At 36.8% G+C, this 24,407-nt stretch overlaps 2 protein-coding genes across 2 annotated transcripts; both read right to left on the bottom strand.

Moving 5' to 3' along the window:
- Positions 1–324: 324 nt before the first annotated feature.
- LOC137718607 (uncharacterized protein At4g08330, chloroplastic-like) lies at positions 325–2,113 on the bottom strand. Its single transcript, XM_068458158.1, has 2 exons — positions 1,706–2,113; positions 325–901 (listed from the first exon to the last, which is right to left on the bottom strand). The coding sequence occupies exons 1-2, from the start codon at positions 1,798–1,800 to the stop codon at positions 499–501; spliced, it is 498 nt and encodes a 165-aa protein (XP_068314259.1). The 5' UTR covers positions 1,801–2,113; the 3' UTR covers positions 325–498.
- Positions 2,114–14,566: 12,453 nt separating this feature from the next.
- LOC137718587 (photosystem II 22 kDa protein, chloroplastic-like) lies at positions 14,567–17,356 on the bottom strand. The gene is made up of 4 exons (XM_068458137.1): positions 17,051–17,356; positions 16,850–16,963; positions 15,200–15,443; positions 14,567–14,965 (listed from the first exon to the last, which is right to left on the bottom strand). The coding sequence occupies exons 1-4, from the start codon at positions 17,270–17,272 to the stop codon at positions 14,718–14,720; spliced, it is 828 nt and encodes a 275-aa protein (XP_068314238.1). The 5' UTR covers positions 17,273–17,356; the 3' UTR covers positions 14,567–14,717.
- Between the last annotated feature and the right edge of the window lie 7,051 nt (positions 17,357–24,407).

Genomic DNA, 24,407 nt, shown 5'->3' with positions numbered 1-24,407 from the left:
TGTGAATTCTTAACACCCATGTCCCGAATCTTCCGATATCAAATAACTAAAATCTTTGGATGCCATTTTGTTCTATGTAGATTTGTATAATGTATTATTATTGTTTAGTTTGTTTTCTATGAATACAAGAAACGCCAGATAGGAGAATTCTCGAGTAAGTTTGCCCTAGGCAATTCTCTCATGTCTCACCCTATCGTGAGAGAGCTGCCTGATAAGGCACCCCCACAAAAACTCACCCAAAAAATGACGGACAAGAGTCATGAGTAGTACATTATATATATAACTCCAACAAATTGAAGAAACTAGCAATGCTATGTTCTAAACTTGTAACAGACTTTCCTCAATCATTCAAAGCACTTCAAAAATTCCACACCACAATTCCTTCAATGCTGATCAAACTTTCATACGCAAGTAACATTCTAATAAAAGGGGTAAAACACAACAACGATACAATCTGTACAGAGTATAACCTCATGCGAGAATGCTTGCTCAGTAATTTCATTCCAAAATTGAAGGGCCAAATTCTTCAGAATTTGAAGGTTGCAAAGCGCGAATTCTAACATCAAATTTTCTGCATTTGGTAACTTCATGACCTGCGGATGAATCTGATTCATCTAACACAAGCGGGTAAGACGATGAAGTGTACTCATCATAAGCATTTCCTATATGGTTACCACACTTGCGACAAAGAAGTTTAGTTCTTCGGCTGAACAAACCCCATGAACGCTTAGAGAAATGGGGTTTACATTTAAGTTCATCAACCTGAGTAAATCTGCTCTCATCGATGTTAAAGAATGATATGATCCCTCGCTTTATAGATTTTCCATACTTATTAGAGCCAATCGTAGAAGTGTTCCGGTTGCTGGAACTTAGGTTTAGCTCATACCCACAAGAACCACAGCTGCATGAAAAACCAATGTTCATGTTAAATGTTCTGTAAATTGGCCTTATATTAAGAATTTAAGGACAATTAAATTGAAATGACTCAGAGTTTGGAGAGTAGGAGAGATTTGAATATTTATGCTCCTTTCACAATTGAAACTATCCTAATCCACTGGGACAATACTTCAACTAGTGTTACTAAATGATAAACGTCGGTCAGTAATTTAACACTGCTATGTTAATTTCCTACACTCCTCCCGCAAATGTAGATAAAATTATAGAATATTCGAAGTGCGAAAATATTCTTGCTCACCACTTACGCATCACCATTATATTGATTATCATTCGGATGAGTTTAAATTTTGAGATTTATGTAATGCATAGATTAAATCACGCTCATCTAATAACAATCGATCAAGTGGTTATCCGTCGTGAGTGAGCAAAAATGCACTCCACTGTTTCCTACAAGATACAAAACTAAACAATTGCAATCTCAAGGAACTGAAATTGAAATATCAAAAACTGCAAGAATGATCAAAGAACTGAAATTTAACACCATTTTTTGGCAGTTTTGTTGAGGACCCTTTTCACAGATCTCAAAAAATATTTCCTTATTTGTTTAATCCAAAGAATTTCCTTAAACACAAAACAAATCCTGCCAATTCTTTCAATTTTTCACTCCTTCTCCATTAATTAATTAAAATATATTAAATCCACCCAGATATCAAAGATTCGATTTTATTTCGATCTATCAAATAAATATAAAAATTCCAATTGATAAAAAAACAAAAAGACTGATCTTAGAGAGAGAGAGAGATGGGACCTGTAATTGACATCGGCGCGAGAAGAAGAAGAGGAGAAGGAAGGATGGTAAGCTCCGTTGAGGTAACTGCCTCTGAAAATATTCGATTTCTCCATCCGAGACGCTGGAAACAACGGCTGAGACGGTGGCCGTGACGGTGGCGGAGACTTTTCTGAAAATTCGACTGTATTGAAATTACAGTTGTGGCCAGAGGAAAGACAGATGTGGATAAGTGGGATGGCGAAGAGCGTATCCCGCCTGATTCGGGGGAGTTTAACCGCCAACAGTGGCAGTTGGAGCTGGGATTTCGACCGGATACGACGCCGTATCAGGAACCAGATAGTGGCCGTGTCCGGAAAGAAGAAAGCCGAGATGAATGAATTGCAGAGCAAATAGACTCCGTGGCGTCTGCGAGCTCTCTTCCTGTGAATAGATTTCTCTGTGCTGACGTGGACATTAACGGTAAGAAGGCATTCGTAGTTTATGGATTAATTATTTTTTAAATTTAAAATGGGAATAATATTGTTATTTTCTTTAATAATATTGTTATTGTTTTGGCCTATATTTAGCTCACAGTGAGAGGGGGCCGGCGACATAGAGAAAATATTGTGAGAGAGATGTGTTTGTCGGGTTTTGTAGAGAATGTGTTATTTCTCCTACGCACTGCCTTGATTTATAGTAATAAGGTAGGGAAGAAATCCTTTTATTCCAAGGAACACAAGTCCTAATAGAGAAGAATAATTATAATCAAATCTAATCTAGAATTTACACAATCACACTTAAATAAGAAGTTTATAACACTCTCCCTTGAATGTGTAAACACTCAAGTGGATTAGGCATTATGTAGGGTTAAGGAAGTCAACTCATACATGCTTAGTGCTATCATGTTGCACCGGATTATGAGCAATATCACTAGCAACTTTATTATCACAAGACAACTTCATCGGTTGATTATGTTTGACGCCCAAATCATGTAATAGTAGTTTAAGCTATAAAATCTCAAAAATACCAACGGCTATACTTCTGCACTCGACCTTGCTACTACACCCCGCTTCTTGCTTCTCCAAGTACCCAAATTTCCATCAATAAAGGTGAAGTAACCTGATGTTGAGCGCCTATCATCACTAAAACCGGCCCAGTCAGCATTCATATAACCTTCAATTCTAAAATGATCATTCTTCTTAAATAAAATCCCTTTCCTTGGACCTACTTTTCAAATAACTCAATATTCTCATAACTGCATTCATGTGTTGTTCTCCTGGATTATGCATGTATTGACTAATGACACTCAAGGCATAAGCAAAGTTTGGTCTAGTATGTGCCAAATACATTAATCTTCCCACTAACCATTAGTACTTCCCTTTATCGACCGGTACCTAGTTTAGATCAATATTGAGCTTCATTCCTTCTACTAAGGGAGTAGTCATAGGTTTGCATACTGACATGCCAATTTCTTTTAACAAGTCAAGAATATACTTTCTCTGTGACAGGAAGATTCCTGACTTGTTCCTTAATACCTTAATCCCAAGAAAATATTTCTAATACCCAAAATCTTTTATCTCGAATTATGTAGATAAATATTTCTGTAAGGCTACATGCTCATCCAGCTAATTACCGGTAACTACCATGTCATCTATATATACAATGAATGTTGTAAGTTTTCCGTTCTGACGTTTCAAGAACATGTGATCATAGTTACTCTGCTTATATCCAAATGCTCTCATAGACTCGGTAAATCTCCTTGACCACGCTCTTGGGGACTGCTTCAAACCATACAATGTTTTTCGAAGCCTACACACCTTTTGTCTATGCATATATGGAATGTTACTCCTTGGTGGGAGTTTCATGTAAATCTCTTCTGTCAAATCTCCATGCAAGAGGGCATTCTTCACATCGAATTGTTCTAAGGGCCAATTAAGATTTGCCGCCAAGGACAAGAAAACACGGACTGTATTGATCTTGGCCACAGAGGAAAATGTATATGTATAGTCAATTCCATATTTTTGAGTGTATCCTTTTGGTACCAGTCTTGCCTTGAAGCGATCCATTGTCCCACCAGCTTTGTACTTCACCGTATAGACCCATTTGCATCCCACAAGTTTCTTGTCAACTGTCAAGTCTATGATCTCCTAGGTAACACTCTTCTTCAAAGATTTCAACTCTTTATTCATTCCTGCTTGCCAACGTGGATCAGTTAAAGCCTCATGCACATTGTTAGGAATAGACACAATAGATAATTGAACATGATACCAAGTTTTGCATTTTTGGTCAGCTTCATAAGTTTAGGAATACCTTTGTTGACACGGTCAGGGAGACGAAGTTGTGGTGGTGCACCCGGGATAAAAGATGATTGATTATGGTTACTGGGACTCTTAAGTGTGGCGAGATCGACTCTGAGGTAGCTAGGCAACACATGGTTGTCCAATGTTGAGGAAACTGGCACTGAGTTGTCAGGCAGTGAGTTATCTGGCGATGTTAACTCGTCCCTTTCAAGGTTTTCAACATTGTTTCCATGTGAATGATCACCACTTTTCTCCAAGACATTACCACTTAGTTCCAATTCATTCACATCATTGTTTTCGTGTGAATGATGACCACTTATTTCCAAGACATTACCACTTAAATCCAAATCATTCACACTATTTGTATTTGGAATAGTATAATCAAGAGTTTCAACTTCTATCTGATTCTCCCCCTGAAGTGAAGACTTGGGATTGGCAAAACATATCATTCTCATGAAACGCAACATCCATAATGACTAACAACTTTTTCTTCAGACAATGATAATAGCGATACCTTTTTTTATTTGAGGCGTACCCTATAAACACACATCGTAAGGCCCACAGTTTTAGCTTACTTCTCTGCTATTTATATAGATAAATGAAGACCGCACAACCAAACATGTGAAGTGGAAGATTGGGAACTGCATGAGCATTAGCATATGAGGAAAGAACTTGTAGTAGTGTCTAAAAATCGATTGATTGTGATGGAACGTGATGAATAAGATACGCAGCTGAGGTGAAAGCTTCTCCCCAAAAGGATAATGGGAGACACGCCTTGTGCAAAGAAGCACGAACAACATCTAGAAGCTGATGGTTCTTGCAATCAACAATCCCATTTTGTTGTTGGGTGTATGGACATGTAATCTGATAAAAAATACCACAATGATCAAGAAAGGCACGAAATTCAGAGTTTACATATTCCCTGACAGTGTCACTCATGATAACCTGTATTTGTGACTTATATTATACTTGTACCATTTTGTAAAACTGCTAAAACAAAAAAGTAACTTCACTTTTGAACTTCATCAAACAAACCCAAGTCATATGTGTGCAATCATCAATAAAAGTAACAAACGAATGAGCACCACCAAGTGTAGCAGTTTTAGATGGTCCCCAAACATTAGAATAAATCATCATAATGATAGGAGCATATTTATGCGACTTTGTTAGCCTATTTCCTTGCATTTACTTAGTTAGTTTCTATTTATTAGAGTGTTTTAAGCCATTTTCGTGTGTTTGTAGGTCCAAATGGCAAAGTTGGCAAGAAAAGGCACTTCGGAACATTTTAGAGCAGTTTTGGGCTTGGAATGGATAGCTTAAGTATGGAGCAAGGTGGATGGACGTTTTTGAAGATCAAAAAAGGCTAGGAATATGCTTAACATCTGGAAGAGTTGATTCAAGACATTGAAGATAAGGAATCATCTAAAAGGAAGGAACATTATCCAAACCTTATCTTATCTTATCCTAACCTAATCTTATCCCACCTTAATTCCAAATGCAAAGAGGAATCAATTTCACATTAGAACACCTAAATATCTGGTTCTAGAAGCATTATCCTTTCTATGCCACAACCCCATTCTAGAAACCCTAGTTTATGCTGCACCTAACCCTACTCCTTTTCCTTCTGAACTTGTGCCGTGCCTATCCTTGTCCTTCAAGGATTGGTGTGTGAACCCTAGCCCTATATATACATGTTTTATGCCGCACAAAACCACCAAAGAGCCTTAGAGAGAAAATCAGAAAAATAACTTTGTGCCGCAACAAGGAATGAAGGAGATAAGGAGTTTTGAGCCGTGACCTGTATCCAAGGATTGTGCAATCTACCATTGCAGTGCTGGAGCGTTTCTTGGTTCTTTCTATCCTTAGATTTAATTCTATGTTTAAATTAGATTGGTTTTGTTTAATTGCAAACATGTGGAACTAATTTCATTTTAGTTAGAGGTGAATTCAAAGCCATGAACATATATGTGATATGAATTGATTTCCTCCAGTTATTGTTTTGTAAAACATGAATGCGATTTACTTATTTGTTTGATTGATAACTTATTCTTGTATGTTGGTTGAGGATGCATACTTAGTTTGCATGCATGAATCTGATGCTAAAATATAAGGGAATTTTGCCTAATTGTTATGAACTTATATTTATAAGTAGTGGAAGTCACTAGTCATGATTGTGTTAAGTAAATCCATGGCAGGAGTATCATGCAGTTCATAGTTACGAATGCCTTGTCAATGCTTATGATTTTCATAAAACTTAATGATCTTTGATATGTATCTCTATTATGTAGTTCATATAGGGAACTTGATAAGAATAATTTGATTGCGTCGCTGAGTTCAATTCAATGAAATTAGGAAAATCTGAGAGTTAATTTGTGCAATTCACAGTTAATTTAAGGCATTGTCATTCATGGTTTATAGGAATAATAACTGGAAATCGATTTATATACATATGTGTCATGTGTGGAGAATGACCCTCTACCTAGCCTTTCACCCCTTTAATTCACCCAAATTTCGTACCAACTTTAGTTTGTTTTTGCAAGTTTGTTGTTTTAAATCTTAAATTTGCCAAAAATATCCCCATTTAGTATTCTGAGTCTTTCTAGTTTAATTTTCGTCCTAACTTCTCTCTAGTTCATGTTTTAAGTCAATTTAACTTATTTATGTGTTATTTGAGTCAGTTTAGCTTGTTCTAAGTTGTTTGAGTCTAGTTTTCTATTTTTGAGTCTAATTTGTGTAGATTAACAACCCTTCTAATCCCCTACCTAGAACAATCCCTACTTTCACATACTACAACTATAAAAAAAAGGGTTTTAATTTGTGTGTTAAGTTTTATCACATCACATAATAGGAGTGAACTTTTATTCAAACTAGGCAGAAATGAAGTACGATGACTTTTAGCCAGTTCACAAACTCCACATTTAAAGCTAGAAATATCATGCTTAACAAATAGGCTAGGAAACAACCTCCGCATATAGTTGAATGAAGCATGTCCAAGTCGACGATGCCACGATCAAATCTTTAAAGCTTTATTCCTCTCCCCTTGAATTGCTTCCACTGCAAGAGCTTAAGTCAACATTCGGGTACTGTTCGATGTGAGTTTCAAGTAGCAAAGCTTTCCCTTCTTAATACCATAACCAATCATCTTGCGAGTCCAAATGTCCTTAAAGGGGCGTTTGTTGCGTCGGACTATCTCGGACTGGATTAGCTTTAAGGACTAAGCTGGACTGGCTTAGACTAGACTAAACTGGACTAACTTAGTGAAGCGTTTGGTGCAGTATCGGACTAAGAAGCTAGATAATAACAAATTCTAATATTTTTTTATTTAATATATAAATTATTAATATTTTATTATGATCTTATCTTTTTCTCCATCTTTTCCTACCATTTCCGTCCCACTCTTTTCCTCTTCTCTCATCGTCCCACCCTCTTCCTCTTTTTATCCTCTCAGACCTCTCAATTCATGTCTCTTTCTCATTCCTGGTCAAACTCCTTATTGATTCCAGTCTCTATTTCTCTGTCCTCCCTCCCTCTCTAGCTATGCGTTGTTCGAACGGAACCTCACGGCTCCAATTTTCCCGACGAGTTGCAGGTTTCCCGATGTGTTTTTTGGCCAACCCTCATTAAATTGGATGAAGTTAGCACCGCCAAAAAATTCATCACCACCGCCAAAAAATTCATCACCATCCCTGGACCGAGATCTTAGCTTTGCATGCTCGAATTTGTCATAGATTTGAAGAAGCCCAAACAGGCCGAGAATTCCAGGCCATTTTCCGGCCACATTCAACCACATTTTGGCCTCGATTCAAGTAAAATTGTAATCTTGTCACTCCCAGCTTCAATTTGGTATATTTTATATGCAAGTTGGTTGTGAAATGGATCTGAAAGAGAGTTGGGAAGTTAATGATTGATCTAGGTGACTGGCGATGACGAGGAGTCTATCGGGAGTGGTCATTGAGCATGACAAGGACGAGAAATAGAGGATAGTCTTAGCTAGTCCCATGGTTATTGGGGGGTCTCACTAAGACCTCTTAGTGAAGGGTTTTGTCCATGCTAGTCCCCTTTAGTCTCATTAATATTAGTCCCAGCATGGAACAAACACAGTATTGGACTAATAGCTAGTCCAGTCCAGTCCAATCCGAGTTAGTGAGGGCAAACAAACGCCCCCTAAGAGTACAAAAAGAAGGCTAAAAAATCACAAGACAATGTACAGTGGCATTTTTTTGAGCAACAGATAACAACTTATAGTCAAGAGAATGAACAACGAGTACATAATCAAGATTCAGTGTAACATTACCATTGGTAACACTCACGACAATTTTGGGGGATGGTTTTAGGATCTGTACCTGTCTAGAATCACAATTCATATGTTCAGTAGCACCAGAATCAATTATCCATGTATTATTCGTAACAAATGCATAAACTTTTAAAGCCTTGCAAATCATTACTTTCTTGTTCAGAATCTACCTTAGTTTCGGCAAACAATGCACGCGACTTATTACAGTGGGGATCACAAGTCTTGTCCTAATTATTAGGATAACCAATAAGCTCGAAACATTGATTTGTTGAATGTCTTTTCAGGCTGCAGTGAGGACATTTGCTAAGCGAATGATTGGAGGAATCTCCAAGAGCATTAGACCGGCCACAATTGATCTTACTCCCCTGTTCAGTTCGATCAGATCAATTCGAAAGGGTATGAACTCGCATTGCCATTGCTTTGGGTTGAAATAGACAATGGCTAAACTCCCAAACAAGTCAAGCCCATCAAAAAAACTCCCAAACAAGTCAAGACTAACAAAAAAACTATGTAAGCCTTAAAACAATGGCCCAAAACAAAAGAACAAACCGATTTACTTTTCTTTTTCTTTTCTTTTTCTTTTTTTTTTTTTTACTTTTTTTTTTCTTTTTTTTTTTTTGGGGTCAGCTTTCAATATGTTTATCTCTGACGAACGATGCAGATAGTGGCGAAGCTACGTGAGGGCGAGGAGTGGCAGCCGCTCCTCCGCTCATCGGAAAACACACCTAGGAGTGCTGGTTCAACACCTCCGCTCTTGTCAGAATTCATAGCACCTATAAAAATTGGTTTTGGCCGGTGCACTATCTTGGTCGAATTTGTAGAGGAAGGGCAAAAGTTTGGTTGGATTTGCAGAGGAATGATGAAGACAGAGAAGAGACGTTCGAGCGATGAGGTTGCGATTGACGGAGCGGTTGGCACAGGGAAAAGAGGAAGCAGATATGTGTTTGGTTTTTATCAGTGTTGCAGAGGAAAAGTGAAGATGGAGGAGAGATATTAGAGGTCTGGGGTTGGCTTGACCATTGGAGGATGGATTGCGGTGTGGAGGTGTGATCAACGGAGGACAAAGGTTGGAGGGGAGATAGGGGTGGGTAATGGGTGGTGATTGGTGAGGCTCCTTGAAAGTATGTGGAATGTGAAAGGTTTGCATCTAGGAAGAAGAAGATGAGTGTTTGGTTTATTGTTTAAGGTGAAAAGGGTGTTTTGTTACTAATATAACAAGTGTGCGGTAGAAGACATTATTATATTTTTATTGGGTACTTAATAAGGTGAGTAAATTGGATACTAGCTGTTCAATTTGGGTGTGAGTTTTAAAGATAGGTGTTGGACAATTATTGGGCCACCTAAGTCAGTAAAAATTGGGTATTGACACTTTACCCAAGTATTATCCTGCCGACCGTTTGTTCACTTTTTTTCTCTCTTAAAATATTGTGCTAACCCATCACTTCTCTTCCGGTCTTTATCTTTCTGCACCATTTGTTTGTTTACCCATTTCCCCCTTCCATTTTTTTTCTCTTCTGACCCCACCTTTTTTTTGTGGTTTATTAACCCATTTCTCTCCTTTTTTTTTATTTTTTATTTTTTATATTCTTGTATGTACTTTTATTTTCTCTTTTAAGACTCCCACCGTATTTATCTTAAACTCTCACATTATTTATAAATATTATATTACTTTTAAAAAACTGCCTAGATTTCGCCTAGGCACCTAGCTACTAAGTTCCAGTCCGTTGTTTGACTAGCGTCTAACATTATTTAGGATCTAATACTAGCAAATTTAAGATTCTTACATTGGCTTTTATATTATTGCTTACAACCGCTATGGTGAAGAGACTATTTTCTACTATGAATATTGACTCAGAACTTTGCACTCTCCAATGTGAAAGTAACCGCTTCGATTGAACCTTGCACTCTTTTGAATTTCACCTCTCCCCAAGGCAAATCCTGGCTTCGCCATTGGATACAGAGAAAAAAAAATTGCAATGGGTGCGAGTTCACATTGCAGACAGTGGGTTCAACCTTATGACGATTTGAACCAATCTAGGCAGTAACAGTTTAACTACAGTGGTGAGTTGGTGCAGGTGCATCCATGGGTTCTAGTGGTCTATTCCGTGCAAAGCTTAGGGCTGAGCAGTGGCAAGCAACATGTTTTAAGTTTCTAATTGAGATTGGTCTCATAGAAATTTAGTAGCAACGACACGCTTGCTCGCTGTTCGTTTCAAATACAGATAGAGTAGCAACGATAACAGTCGCCCACTGATCGAGGGATAGCAATGACAATAGTCACTTGCTAGTCAAGGGACAGCAACAACAACAGTCGCATGCTAATCAAGGATAAAGCACCAAACATGGATGACCCACAGCAGTGCTGTTGCAGCTTTTTTTTTTTCTTCGACTTGGCTCTAGTGCCAAGAAGAGAATTCTTTGAATGATAAGTTTATTCTTCTGAGAAAGAGGTATAATATACAATATTAATCCTAACGAAATAGCGAAGAATAATTACAGAAGATTACAAAGAGATTTCAACCAGATTACACGAGATCCATCCTAAACTACGAAATCCTAAATTATAGGAAAGAATACAAGTTAATAGGTCATACCATCCGGTTATGAAGCTTTTGTAGGATGCATTTGAAAGAGAGCAAACTTTATTTCATCATCTTTAAATGGCAAAAGAAGTTCATCGTTCATGTCCTAATGGCATCAAGAACTTCTATCATTTTATTCATCAAATCAAACAATTGTGTGAAGTAATCCATAATAATATTTTCCATACCTGACTTATCATCATGCCATATTCCCTTCTCATTCAACGGTAATCACAATAATTACGTAATTTCTTTTTATAACATTAAACATCCAAATGAGCATGTCTAGCAGAATTAAAATGTCTTTTTTTCCTTGGTGAGTTTAGTTATTGTGGGAAAAGGAAAAGTGGTAGTCGTTATTGCATCTTTTATCTCAATATATAAAGGAAGAGGCCAAATATGGTGAAACATATAAAATACTAAATTTTGTTCTTCCTTAATTTGATATATTTTTTTTTAAAGTAAGTACGATATTCATTGAAAAAGTAAAAAATTCACAAACCAAGATGAGAATAGATTGCATAACTGGGTCTCAATAAAAACCTTGTCGAGGATTTCAACTAAGTCAAAGGAATAAAGAGTATTCCGCACTTACAAGCTTAGAGTTTATTATCCTCAACAAAAGCACTAACAGTAGAAACCTAAAGACATCACAAAGAACTATCGTGCATGAGCACGTTAGTGAGAATACCAGGTGGATGCTCCCGCCATTGCGCCTCCAGTTGCTAACCTAGCCCAACCCAAGCTACCCTATGTGCTACATGGTTTGTGTCTCGTCGTACATGGCTCAATCGTTTCAGAGGAAATACTTGAATGCAGTCCTGAAGGACATCAACAATCGGCCCTAACATTGACATATCATCTCCTCTTGGTGCCATCACTGCAAGGGTCATAGACAAATCACCCTAAACTTGGAACCACACCCCGAGTTCAACCAGCCACAGTCACTAAGAAACCCCCATCACTGTTATGAAGAATCACCCCAAAGCCACCATTCTTCAATCTCTCCTCCCATGCCCTGTCAAAGTTGTCTCTAATCCATCTCTTACTAGGCTTCACCCACTTCTTGATTGAGGACCTGAGCCTACCTACCCATCTCTGACCATGGAAAAGTACCAGACGAGTTGCGGCTATGCTCTGCCAACAATACAAGGAATTTGTCAATGTTAAACACATATAATTTAACTAATATGAAGTAACTAGTAATTTTTAAGATTTTAAATTACTAAAACATAAATTCTTTTTTATTTATTTTTAATGTTGAAATATAAACTCTGTTTTATAAATAAAAACTACGAAACTAAGTTTAGAGAGGTTACACTTGAGCAGGGTTCGCCCGAGTCCCAGATGGAATAAAACTGTTAAGGATTGGCAATTGATTCTAATAAGGTTAGGGTTGTTCAAGAGATCATAATTCATGCTTAATCAGCTAAGAAGGAAGTAAGTTTAGAAAGGTACTAGGTTTAGAGCCCTGATTCGAATGGAGAAGCTGATCAAGGTTAAGCTAAGGAATGATGGATTGGAATATTTTGGGAGATGCAGAGGTGGCTCAGTCCTAGCAGGACTTTGCCTTGGCAAACTTGTTCATCCTTAGGGCTTTATCTATAAATAGAAGAAGCATCGCAACGAGAATGAGATCTTCAACTCAACACATAAATCAACACTCTACGTGAAACCCTCTCATACCTTGAGAAAACACTAATGCTCATTAATCCCTCCCAGTTGGCAAATATTCAGTTGGTTAAACAGCACTATGTCAACAATGGCGACACACCTTCAGTTTGGTTAAACAACACTGGAGTCGTAGAACCTGCTTGGCCTAGGAGACCTTTAGTTTGGTTAAACAACACTCTCCTACCCTTGTTGGTTATTTATCCAAGTCTTGGTGGATGAGGAATTCTCTATTCTTTCATCTCAAGAGGTCATTTTACCAGCTTTGGCGAAGTGAGGTGTTCCCAGGTTACCCCTTGTTCAGCACAACGAAAGTCGAATTACTTATTGAACTTCGTAGCAAGATTAGCATTGACTGTAATCATGGAAGTCCACAATGCGATTCGACACCACCACCACCATCACTATCTTACTCGCCTGATTCACCTTAGTGGCAAGTTGGCACGCCCGCATCAACCACAAGAAGGACATAATTAGCTTTTAGTTACTTGGTCTGCTCACCACGTAGGCTTGGTAGTTTTTAAGGTCAACAAAATCGTAAGGAAATTGGGACATAGGAGGGATTTTTAGGAAAGACTAAGTATCTTATCTTATTAATAGTATAGATAGTTGATTAAAAATAATAGTATAGATAGTTGACAAAAAACTATTTTATGGATAGTTGACAAAAAAAAAAAAAAAGACTAGTTGTATAGATTGAGAAAATTTTCTTTTTTCATAAACTAAGATGCAAGATGTATGTGATTCGCATAAATTAGTCTGTAAGTGTTATTGCTAAATAATCATGGAGTGAACATTGTTTTTAAAGCGCTAGTTGCAAATGCAAACGATTTCCACAATTTGATAGGGGATTAAACTAGTCGTTTATATTAAGTTTCCTCGAAGATTACACTTGATCACTTCTTGTCCCAAATTTTCTTTGTTAATTAAATGTCAAAATAAATCTCGCCAGCATATTGAGTTTTAGAATGAAATTCAAATTACTTATTGAACTTCGCAGTAAGATAGTAACCTTATCTTTGGGTTAGTAGAACCTTAAGCTGAGAGTCTTCCTTCCTCGATCATAGTTACAGAAGTTAGCATTGCGGTTCGACACCACCACCATCATCATCATCTTACTCGTCCGACTCACCTCGGTGGCGAGTTGGCAAGCCCGTATCAACCACAAAAAGTGTGTAATTAACTCTTAGTTACTCATCATGCGCTCCACGTATGTTTGGTAGTTTTTTAGAGTCAACAAAATCATAAGAAAATTGGGACATGGGAGAGATTCCTCGGAAAGACTAAGGAGCATCTTCTCTGATTAATACCATAGATAGTTGATAAAAAAAAAAATAGTATAGATAGTTGACAAAAACACAATTTATAGATAGTTGACCAAAAAAAAACTAGTTGTATAGAATGAGAATTTTTTTATTTTTTATTTTTTTTTTCATATACTTAGATGCAAGATGTATGCCTAAATTAGTTTGTAAAGTGTTATCACTAAATAATCATAGAGGCAACGATGTTTATAAAGGGCTAGTTGCAAATGAAAACGATTTTCACATTTCGATATGGGATTCTTGGCGGAGACATGGTACAAAAGTCGTTTATATGAAATTTCCTAGAAGATTATTTAATCACTTCTTGTCTCAAAATTTTCTTTGTTAATTAAATATCAAAATAAATCTCGCTAATATATTGAGTTTTAGATGAATTCCATTTCGAAACTTCTAGGATTTTTTAGACACTGTCGCATTTGTAGATCCAACTAAGAAAATCTTGTATTACAATTTACAAACCTAACTTAGAAAGTAAGTTAACTCAATGGAAGACCATGTCGCATTTGATTGATCCGTTCAATACGGTAAATCGCATAGGGGATTACAATATACAAACCAAGCTTGTTAAGTAAGTTAACTCAGTAGAGTTGAAAGTTAGCTCATTGCGTCGAATTTCTCATTCTCTTCCTTTCTTCTTCTTTTTTTTTTTTTTTTTTTTTTTTTTTTTTTTTTTTTTTTTTTTTTTTTTGGTGCGTTGTAACCAATAACCATAGGAATTTAAAAGCTAGTGCAAAATACAGTAACTTAATTTAAGGTCAACATGACCAAGGGAAAATAAAAAAGATCGATCACATAAAAATAAAATTAGAGGAAGAAGTATTTTCTCATACATGATTCAAACAAGTTCGATGTGAGCATCAATGTAGTATTTATCTCTCTCTAGTCTTCTTCATCCACATCTGTGATGAATTTACCAGTTCCGGGATTCACCGCAGCGATGAAGAAGAAGACAACGTTGAGCAACACAAGGGGTTCGATTTCGCTGATGGGGACTCCAGTCTCAATGTTTAACTGGGCTAGAGCTCCCTTCCCTGTAATGATTTCTCCTATTAGGGAGAATGCAAATCCCAACTGTGCCAATCTTCCCACAAATAGCTCATTCGCCTTTGTGAATCCAAATAGAGGACCTATGCATTTGTTACACAACAAGAACTCCTTAGATCATCTAGGTCATGCCACGTATCACAAATATAAATTACTTCTGTATGCATACATTTTCTCGTTAGACATGTTATGATGTAAAATTATCAATTGATTAGACTTGTACATGTCTAAGATGACACTGTAACAACTTAACATGTGACAAAGGACAGTTACTCTTTAATTTGAACATTGCTTATCTTGACATGCAAATTAGTTACCTCCTTCCTTGAGACCCAAGGCTGATTTCAATCCTTTGCCTGGAGGGATCACTGCCCCTTCAATTCCAGCGGGCGGGTCATCGACAAATCTACCACGGTCACCTAGAGCTCCAATGGCTCCAAGCAGGGTGAAAAGGATGAAGAAGAGAAGAAGGGGTTCAGCTTCATAGATGGGAATTCCAGTTTCCAAATTCAATTGGGAAAGAATCCCTTTCCCTGTAATTGCTTCTCCCAACAATGATGCCTGTAATGTTTGCACAGAAAGGCTCAGAACAATAAATAAATACATAAATAATACAATATTACAATTTCATGCTTCTACGAATTCTCGTCGTACACGACGTCCATTGTTTTATATGTTATATATCAAAATACTTCATAAATACACACATACACACACAAAAGGGCAAGGCTTGTGACTGTTTGGCAGTCCTGTGTGAGGGTTTTTTTTACTATTTGTATATCTTAAAATGCTTCATCATGCTAGTTATATGATCATCCAAAAATTCTTCGTTCATGCTAATTATATGATGGTCTACTATAAAGAACACAATTAAGAAGTTTTTATATTATCCTTACTATTTAATTGGACAAGTATTTTGCACCATGAATTCTAAATGAAGTGGCATTAGAGCACAGTGAGAAAGGAGAGGATTATACAGAAATTTGTTGCATAACCATTATAGGTTATATTGAGATATTGGTGAAAACTAAATAGTTTTACGTAAATCTTGGAAGATAATGGTAGTGAAAATAAATCTTGGTTAGGTAAGAAACCATTTTTTCCACGTAACATAATTTGGAAGATGTTATCAAAGCATGAACAACTGATTGGGTGGCAAGTACTCGAGATTGATTATTAATATGTTAAGATTTGATAACATAGCTATGTATTTCAAAGCACATCGTGAAAAAGTGTTAAATGAAGGAAATTTCCTGATGTCCAATTTTCTTTATTTCCTAACATTTTGTTTTATGTGTTTCAATTCAAAGCTTGTTTTGGAGCTCAATAATTTTAAGCTTTTTGTTTCAAACGGAGTAGGTTTCATGCTCCATCTTGTTCATCTATCTTTCATTTTTCAAATTTGCTTTGTTGTAAGCAGTAAAATTTGTGTCCCATGACAAGATGTAATTTTTTATTTAATAAAATTTCCATTGTATTGTCGAAGTTGTTTTCTTTTATTTAAAAAATAATAAAAAAAAAAGTTAGGGAACTCAAATCATATATTGCCAAGAAAACATTTCTCTATAAATGTCTACACCACCACAACCCAAGCACACAATTTTGCTGTGTCACTTAAAACATGTGTTACAAAGTACTAACATATTCTGAAGATAATATAAGGTATTATATTTTCTTTCGTAAGTGGTAATGTAAAACAAAAAAATAGAAACTCGGTGTAAAAGTTGTCTCAACTTATCAATAGTGCTCAGATGAGTAATGTAATTGAACTAATTGTCACAACTTCATTCTGATAAGCACCCAACATTAATTTAAGAACAAACTAGCTAGTTTAAAAAATGAATTCTATTCACAAACACACAAAGTGAGATTATAAGAACTTATAACAACAAAAGGAAAATCACATATAACTGAAAGGTAAGTTTAATAACAGACAAAAGCGAGCAAGAAGAAGATTAATGTCTTACAGCAAAGCCAATCATGGCAACCCGACCAACAAAGAGCTCATTTTGCTTGGTGAAACCAATGCCCCCAGAGGTTCCAAAGATACCGTCTTCAACCTTGGGCTTCGGCGGTGGTGCCTGTAAATTTGTGGTTAACTAAGTGACATTTTAACTACAAAAATAAAAATAAAGAATGAATGTACGTAGTGTAAAAGAAGTGAAAACCTTCTTGGCAGGAGCTTTGGTTTTCGATTTGAAGAGAGCGACGACGGTCGAAATCCTCGTAGACGATGACGACGCTGCAGAAGAGGGTCTGCAAACAAGTTGAGAGAAAGACTTAGGCCTAAGCCTTTGAGCTTGTACTTGGAGTAAAGGGTCTGAGGACTTCAAGTCCACAACATGGCCTGAAGACACACTACTAGACATGAGAAGCATGGTTTGAGCCATGGTTTTTTTCTTTTTTCTCTTTTCTTTTTTTTTTTTTTTTTTGCTAGGGTTTAACTTTGGTGTTGTTGGAAGAAGATTGTCTTTGTTGCTTCGGGTGGAGAACTGGAGGTGTGCGTGAGAGTTAGAGCTAGTTTAAATCGAGAGAGATGTGGATATGGTGTGTGAGCAACTGATGGGCAATTAGAAAGCCACGTCTTCGAGTACTATGTGATGTTGAAGATAATGCTGGAGCCTACCTCAGTGCAATAACATCAACAAATTGTAAAATAATCCACAAACTTTGGAACTGACGCGTGTAAAATTTTAACAGGTTGGGCTGATAAGGTGCAGATCATATAGCAACACAGCATAACAACAGAATATTCAATTCAATAGTTGTAGAGCGTAGCCATTAATGTGATTTTGTAACTCGTGTGTTACGGGAAAAACTTGATAATCACCAGTTTATGCATGTGCATGTACATTTTTTCTATCTCTCTTGTAACGTAGCAAGCCACAAATATTTTATACAACTTTTTTTCTGTTCAAAAATATATACCGTATTAAATTTGCTAGAGTGGACCAAATAATAGTGTACCGTGCACCGTGTGCACAATGTTTGGGTTGTTTAGTACAATAATATATATAGTCCAATACAACACTGGTATTTTATGTGGCAAAACATAACTTGGTCACATTTGGCGGACTGTTTTGGACGGGACAAGTCTAATTAAATTTGACAGAAGTTATGTCATGTGAGCCTAGATGCATTTGGGATTAAACACACTAATCTGGGAAAGAAGTTCTAAATAGAATGGACACTTTGATGATCAAATTTTTTATCCAAAGCTTAGACATAGGTCAAAAATGGACAGGACTTAAAAGCTTAATCGAGCGGAGAAAGAAAAAATAAATCATAAGCCCCACTTGTGATTGGTAGAAGTTATGATTATATATACAGTGTTTTGGATACATGAGAGAATTTCTCCTAATTTAAGCCATATGGACCTATCCAAACGAAACTTTATTAGAACTCATTTGCAAGTGAACTTTAGACTACTTTTAGTATTCTATGTCAATTAAATGGAGTAAACGTTAGGACCCGACCCTAATTTTATGGTATTTTTATTTCTAAAGGAGTGAATTGACCAAAATACCCCTAGAGGCGAGAATGTTGACTTTCATTGACCATTGTGTCATGAGATGTATATCCCATTATTTTAGTGTATCATTGTAGTACTTGACGTTACAAACGCATGGGTGCAAACGAAGCTTAAATAGGAGATTACTTCCGATGATATAATTCTTATTTACTTTTATTATACTTTACTTATGTTCAGACATCACGTGTGAAATGGGTTCAATCTCGCTCACATGCGCACTCTTGCATTTAGTCACTTTTAGTTTTAAATTTACTCATGCTTTCCACATTACTTATGGCTTCGTCACCTTCGAAGTATCGGCTAGCACAGCACAATTCGGAGTTCAGGTAGATATTCTGGGTCAGGATGTGTCAATTAATCCACTTAAGCTCCTTGTTAGCTAGGGTTTTTCTTAAACGAAGCCAGGTTAATTAATGAAGTTGTCTCCTTTATGCTTGCAATGAATCTACTAAACCAACACGCATATGGACTAGCTATGGGACATTTACAACACATGCCTTCACTTGGAGCTTTTCCCTAGGGTCACATCCACACCTCACTGTATGAGTAAGTCCACTCAAAGTTTGGGAGATGTGAGCCACACACATTCTCGCTAGAATCCCAGGAAAAATACAAGCTGGGTATAAAAAGTATCCAAGGCCGACAGATCAAATTTGAACACATCAATGAAGAAGCATAGTGCACCCGGATATTTCAAGGTTTTTGTTGGCACAATATAAACCTCAGTAAATTAGTAATATTTGAATAATTCTAAAAAAATGAACTATATACTAACAACTGTTCTGTTCTGTGGTATAAAAGCATCTACCCCAGGATGATGCCAAATTTATTTCCTACCAAGCTTTGGATGTGAAGGTAAAAGAGTCCTGCATTGATAAAAGGAGAAATTTTGCAAGAGCTTATAAGTAAGTTGGACTACTCCTTATATTGCCAATTGGTTTTATAGTTGAACCTCAACTTTGTTCATGGTAATAAAGCAAGTTGACCCATGTATGAAACTCAATGGCCACACATGCTCCACATCACCCACTTCATGTTGTCCATGTATTTGGCTTTAAAATTAGCTACACTTGAGGGGGGCGTGTGAGGATGTGAAAGTAAAAGAGTCTGAAATCGAAGAAATGAGAAACATTGTAAAGGCTTATAAGTAAGTTGTACTACTCTTCCTATTGCCAATTGGTTTTATTGTGGAACCTTAACTTTATTTGTAAGAACATCTCACAAGCCTAGTTGCATACTAGAGTTTTTTTTTTTTTTTTTTTAGATCCAGTCAAGATCAATGAATTTTAGAAAAACTCTTTTATCAATATTGGAAATAGGAAATTGTTATTGACACTTCAAAAATCTCATTTTGCCTCCAAACTTTATATAATAAAAAAGAAAAAACATTTGCGAGAAGTATATATATAGGAGATTTTTGGAGGGGGCAGTTCCCTAGGAATATAATCCAAATTGTTATGCATAATATCTATTATATGGATGTTCATTTTTTGGACCAATATATAATATCTCAATAGTTGAATATCTTTCTATGTAAATCCTACGCTTATAAATAGGCACTTTAATGAGAAGGAAGATACTTAGTTTTGATTGAGGATCCTCGCTGGATCCTCTTTGTGAGGATCCCGGGAATCCTCCAATCACATCCGTTCATCGTACATTGTGCGATCAATTTTTGTCTAGCACTGTTTATATTCAATTTTAAATAATAAAAATTACAATGATTTCTGACCGCACGATGTATGATAAACGGATGTGATTAGAGGATCTCTAAGATCCTCACAAAGAGGATCCAGCGAGGATCCTCCTGGCTTAGTTTTCTCCTCCCATCTCTATATTGTCTCTTTTTTTTATATATACTTTAATTCCAACACATTATCAACCCACTTTTCCTCATCTAAGCTAGAGTCATTGCGTGGATTAGAGTTTTTTTACACTTAACCATTGGACTTCAACATGCTCTTGATTTCCTTTTCTTCTGTTGAATTTTCACATATCTAAATTGCATATGTGAAGAAGAGAATGCTTTGAATATATTGTATTCTTCTCATTCAGAGGTATGTATAATCATATACAATCCTACTGTAAACAGGAAAGAATAATTACAAGATAATTACAAGATAATATCTCCTAAACTAGGAAACCCAAGATTAAGGGGATCCCGGAATAATAGGAAATCTATAAAAAGTCAACACTCCCCCTCAAGTTGGTGCATATATGTCACACATGCCCAACTTGTCCAAAAACTTTGAGAATTTCTCACTAGAGCCAACCTTAGTGAGTATGTTTGCCACTTGCTCCTAGGTCCCGATTGGAGGAACTTCAATTACTTTCCCTTCCAACTTTTCTTTAATGAAGAATCGGTCAACTTCCACATACTTAGTCCTATCATATTGTACCGGATTATGAGCAGTATCTCGTGCAGCTTTGTTGTCACAGAATAACTTCATTAGCTGACTATGTTTAACTCCCAAATCTTGTAACAAGAACTTAAGCCACAAAAGTTTACAAATGCCAAGAGCCATACTTCTTTACTTAGCCTCAGCACTAGACCATGCTACTACATTTTGTTTCTTACTTCTCGACTTCACTAGATTACCGCCCACAAAGGTAAAATATCTAGATGTTGAACATCGGTTATCTATCAAACCTGCCTAATCAACATCAGTATATCCTTCAATTTTGAAATGCGCGTTCTTTCTAAACAAAAGTCTCTTTCTTGAACTTCCTTTCAAGTAGCACAATATCCTCATAACCGCTTGCATATGTTGTTTCCCGAGATCGTGCATATACTGACTGACCACGCTCAAAGCATGGGCAAGATCTGATCTTGTATGGACCAAGTACATTAATCTTCCCACCAACCTCTAATATCTTCCTTTGTCTACTAGTACTTAATTCGGATCTAAACTCAACTTCATCCCTTTGGCCAATAGAGTAGTGACCGGCTTGCATGCTGACATCCCAGTCTCTTCAACAAATCAATAATATATTTTCTTTGGGACAAAAAGATCCTGAACTTGATTCTCAATACCTCTATCCTAAGGAAATATTTCAGAGGCCCAAGGTCCTTCATTTCTAACTCTATGGACAAATACTTCTTCAATTCTAATTGCTCAACCGGATCATTTTGGTAACCACCATGTCGTCCACATATACAATGAATGTCGTAATCTTCTCATTCTTGCGCTTTAAGAATAAAGTATGATCCCAATTGCTTTGTCTATACCTAAATGCCTTCATTGATTTAGTGAACCTACCGAACCATGCCCTTGGTGACTACTTCAACCCATATAATGACTTTTTAAACCTACATACCTTTCCATTTCGCATGTCTGTTCTAGTACATCTTGGTGGAAAGTCCATATAAAATTTTCAGTTAGTTCTCCGTGTAAGACACATTTTTGACATCGAAATGTTACAGTGGCCAATTTAGGTTTTCTACCAGAGATACTAAAACTCGAATGGTATTGATCTTAGCTACTGGTGCGAAGGTGTCAGTGTACTCTATGCCATATTTATGAGTGTATCCCTTTGCTACTAATCTCGTTTTAAACCGATCAACCGTTCCATCCACTTTGTACTTCACTGTATATACCCATTTAGATCCCACAGGTTTCTTACCTTTTGGCAAGTCCGATAGTTCCCAGGTAGCATTCTTCTTCAGCGACCTTAGTTATTTATTCATTACTTCTTTCCATCTAGGATCATCTAGGACATCCTGCACACTGTTAGGAATATATACAGTAGACAATTGATTCAAAAATGACTTATTTGATTCAGACAGGTAACAAGTAGACATAGTTGTTTAGTGGGTACCTCACTCTCGGGTTCTGGGTTGATTCACTCATTGAATATTTAGTTTTACACTTAGGGTCTGCCAAGTGGGTTTACGAATACCTCGGTTACTCCATTTTGGGAGTCTACGGAGTCGTGGTCCATCTAGCGTAGAAGACAATTGGTTATGAGAATCATTGAGAGACGAGTCTACATGTATTGTTTGGTCCAAAACCGTAGGTTCCAACTGCTATTGGTTACCATCATCAATCACCTCGGATTGTGCTCTGATTTCCTTAAAGGGAACTGTGTCTTCCTCTCTCTCAGGTTTGGCAGTTGGCTGCCACTCCGTGGCTTGCAGCTCGGTGATAGGCGGCTGTGCAGCAGCTTGCTGCTCGGCAATAAGTTGTTGTACAGTGGCTTTTTCCTCGATTCCATAATTAAACATTCGAACTTCATTGCCTTGAAACTCCCCCTGAAGTGAGGACTCAAAGGAACCAAAATACATCTCATTTTCATGGAAAGTGACATCGGCAATGATAAAAAAATTTCTTGGTTGAAGGGTGATAGCAACGATAACCTTTTGACTAATAGCATACCCCATAAAACATAACGAAGAGCTCGAGGTTCTAGTTTGTTTTGCTGTTGGGAGGAGTGCATGTGGATAAAGGCCAAGCATCCAAGGACCCGTGGGGCAAGGTTAAGAATTGGTGGACAATTTGTCAAAGACAGAAGGGTCTGGAATGGTGTCTGAAAGTCTAAGGTATGAGATGAAAGTCGATTAATAAGATTGGCAACGGATGTGAGTGCTTCACCTCAATAGTGTAGGGGAAGATGGGCTTCAAGAATAGAAGCACAAACCACTTTTAACAAGTATCTATTTTTCCGTTCAACCACTTCATTCTGCTGAGGGGTGTACGGACACATAGTCTGATGACCAATACCATGCATATCAAAAAAGGAGCAAAGTTCTGAATTAACATACTCGCCTCCATTGTCGTTGCGAACCACTTGAATATTCATATTGTACTGTATCGAACATTTTGTGAAACTTTTGAAAAGCCATACTAACATCACTTTTCGATTTTAACAAAGTAACCCAAGTCATTCTTGTACAATCATCAATAAACGTGACAAACCAATGAGCCCTACTAAGAGAGGTGATTTTCGAGGGGCCCCAAACATCAAAATGTACAACCATAAAAGGAACGGAACTCTTATTTAAACTTGGAGAAAAAGAAGTTCGATGGCTCTTAGCCACTTCACACACATCACACTTAAACTGATAAACATCTTTTTTCACGAACAAGTTAGTAAATAACTTATGCAAATAACGAAATGAAGCTTGGACGAGACGACGGTGACACATCCAGATGTCGTGTAACGCCCCGCTCTGAAATATTTATTTTGGAAAATAATATCGGTGACAGGCCCAAACTAAACTCTTGTTTAGTTAACCACCATTAATCACGATTCTCTACTTCAACTTCTTAATCCCTCACAAAAAATTTATGACCAACATTTATTTACCAAAACATAAGGTTAAATCTCAAATTCTTCACCAAATTCCTTTTCTTAGTTCAATTTCTCAACAAAAGATTTGCCTCGATTATTTAAGGTTGCATCTAACCTCTGTTAAACTGCCTATGTACCCTTGAGTGGGATCAAGCCTTATGTAGTTCACATTTCACAATCGTAGATTAATGGCAATAAAATAAAATAACAATTCAATATAAATAACCTATATTATAATCACTTGTACGTAAATCAAGACACCCGTCGTCGCAATGAGAGCAGTAAGCTTCTTGAAATGTTAACCACATTCTAAGATAAACGGCACACTAGAAACTCAGTTTAGTTGACTAAAAACAAATCAACCATCCATCAAGATCGAGGATAGGGTTCACAACCCTAGAAATCTAAATTAGAAGATGCACCTATCAGATTCCTAATCTGTAATTCTCAAAGTCCACATTATACTTCTAGAATAATATACTAAAGTCTCACTACGATCCGACGGTCATATCTCCGCCAATCACAAAATCAAGTAGCGGTCGACATTTGGTTTTACAAATTTAGAAATCCAATTCGGGAAGATCCGTACGTCAGATTCCCGATCCGTAAGTTTCTAATCTCCTCAGATATTATGTTCTACTATATATTTAAGTTTGGTGCCGATCCAACGGTCGGATCATCAAATCATATAATATCTAAGT

This window comes from Pyrus communis, chromosome 15 (assembly GCF_963583255.1).
Source record: "Pyrus communis chromosome 15, drPyrComm1.1, whole genome shotgun sequence".
Lineage (NCBI taxonomy): Eukaryota > Viridiplantae > Streptophyta > Magnoliopsida > Rosales > Rosaceae > Pyrus > Pyrus communis.
The sequence above is the reverse complement of the archived record's forward strand: the minus strand, read 5'-3'. Positions and strand labels throughout refer to the sequence as shown.

Excerpts from the sequence above, each read along its gene's own strand:
- LOC137718607 (XM_068458158.1), bottom strand. The coding sequence starts at position 1,800 with ATGGAGAAATCGAATATTTTCAGAGGCAGTTACCTCAACGGAGCTTAC. Across the intron at positions 902-1,705 it reads CGCGCCGATGTCAATTACAG|CTGTGGTTCTTGTGGGTATG; the intron begins GTCCCATCTCTC and ends TTTTTCATGCAG.
- LOC137718587 (XM_068458137.1), bottom strand. The coding sequence starts at position 17,272 with ATGGCTCAAACCATGCTTCTCATGTCTAGTAGTGTGTCTTCAGGCCAT. Across the intron at positions 16,964-17,050 it reads CCAAAGCTCCTGCCAAGAAG|GCACCACCGCCGAAGCCCAA; the intron begins GTTTTCACTTCT and ends ACAAATTTACAG. Across the intron at positions 14,966-15,199 it reads CTTGGGTCTCAAGGAAGGAG|GTCCTCTATTTGGATTCACA; the intron begins GTAACTAATTTG and ends ACAAATGCATAG.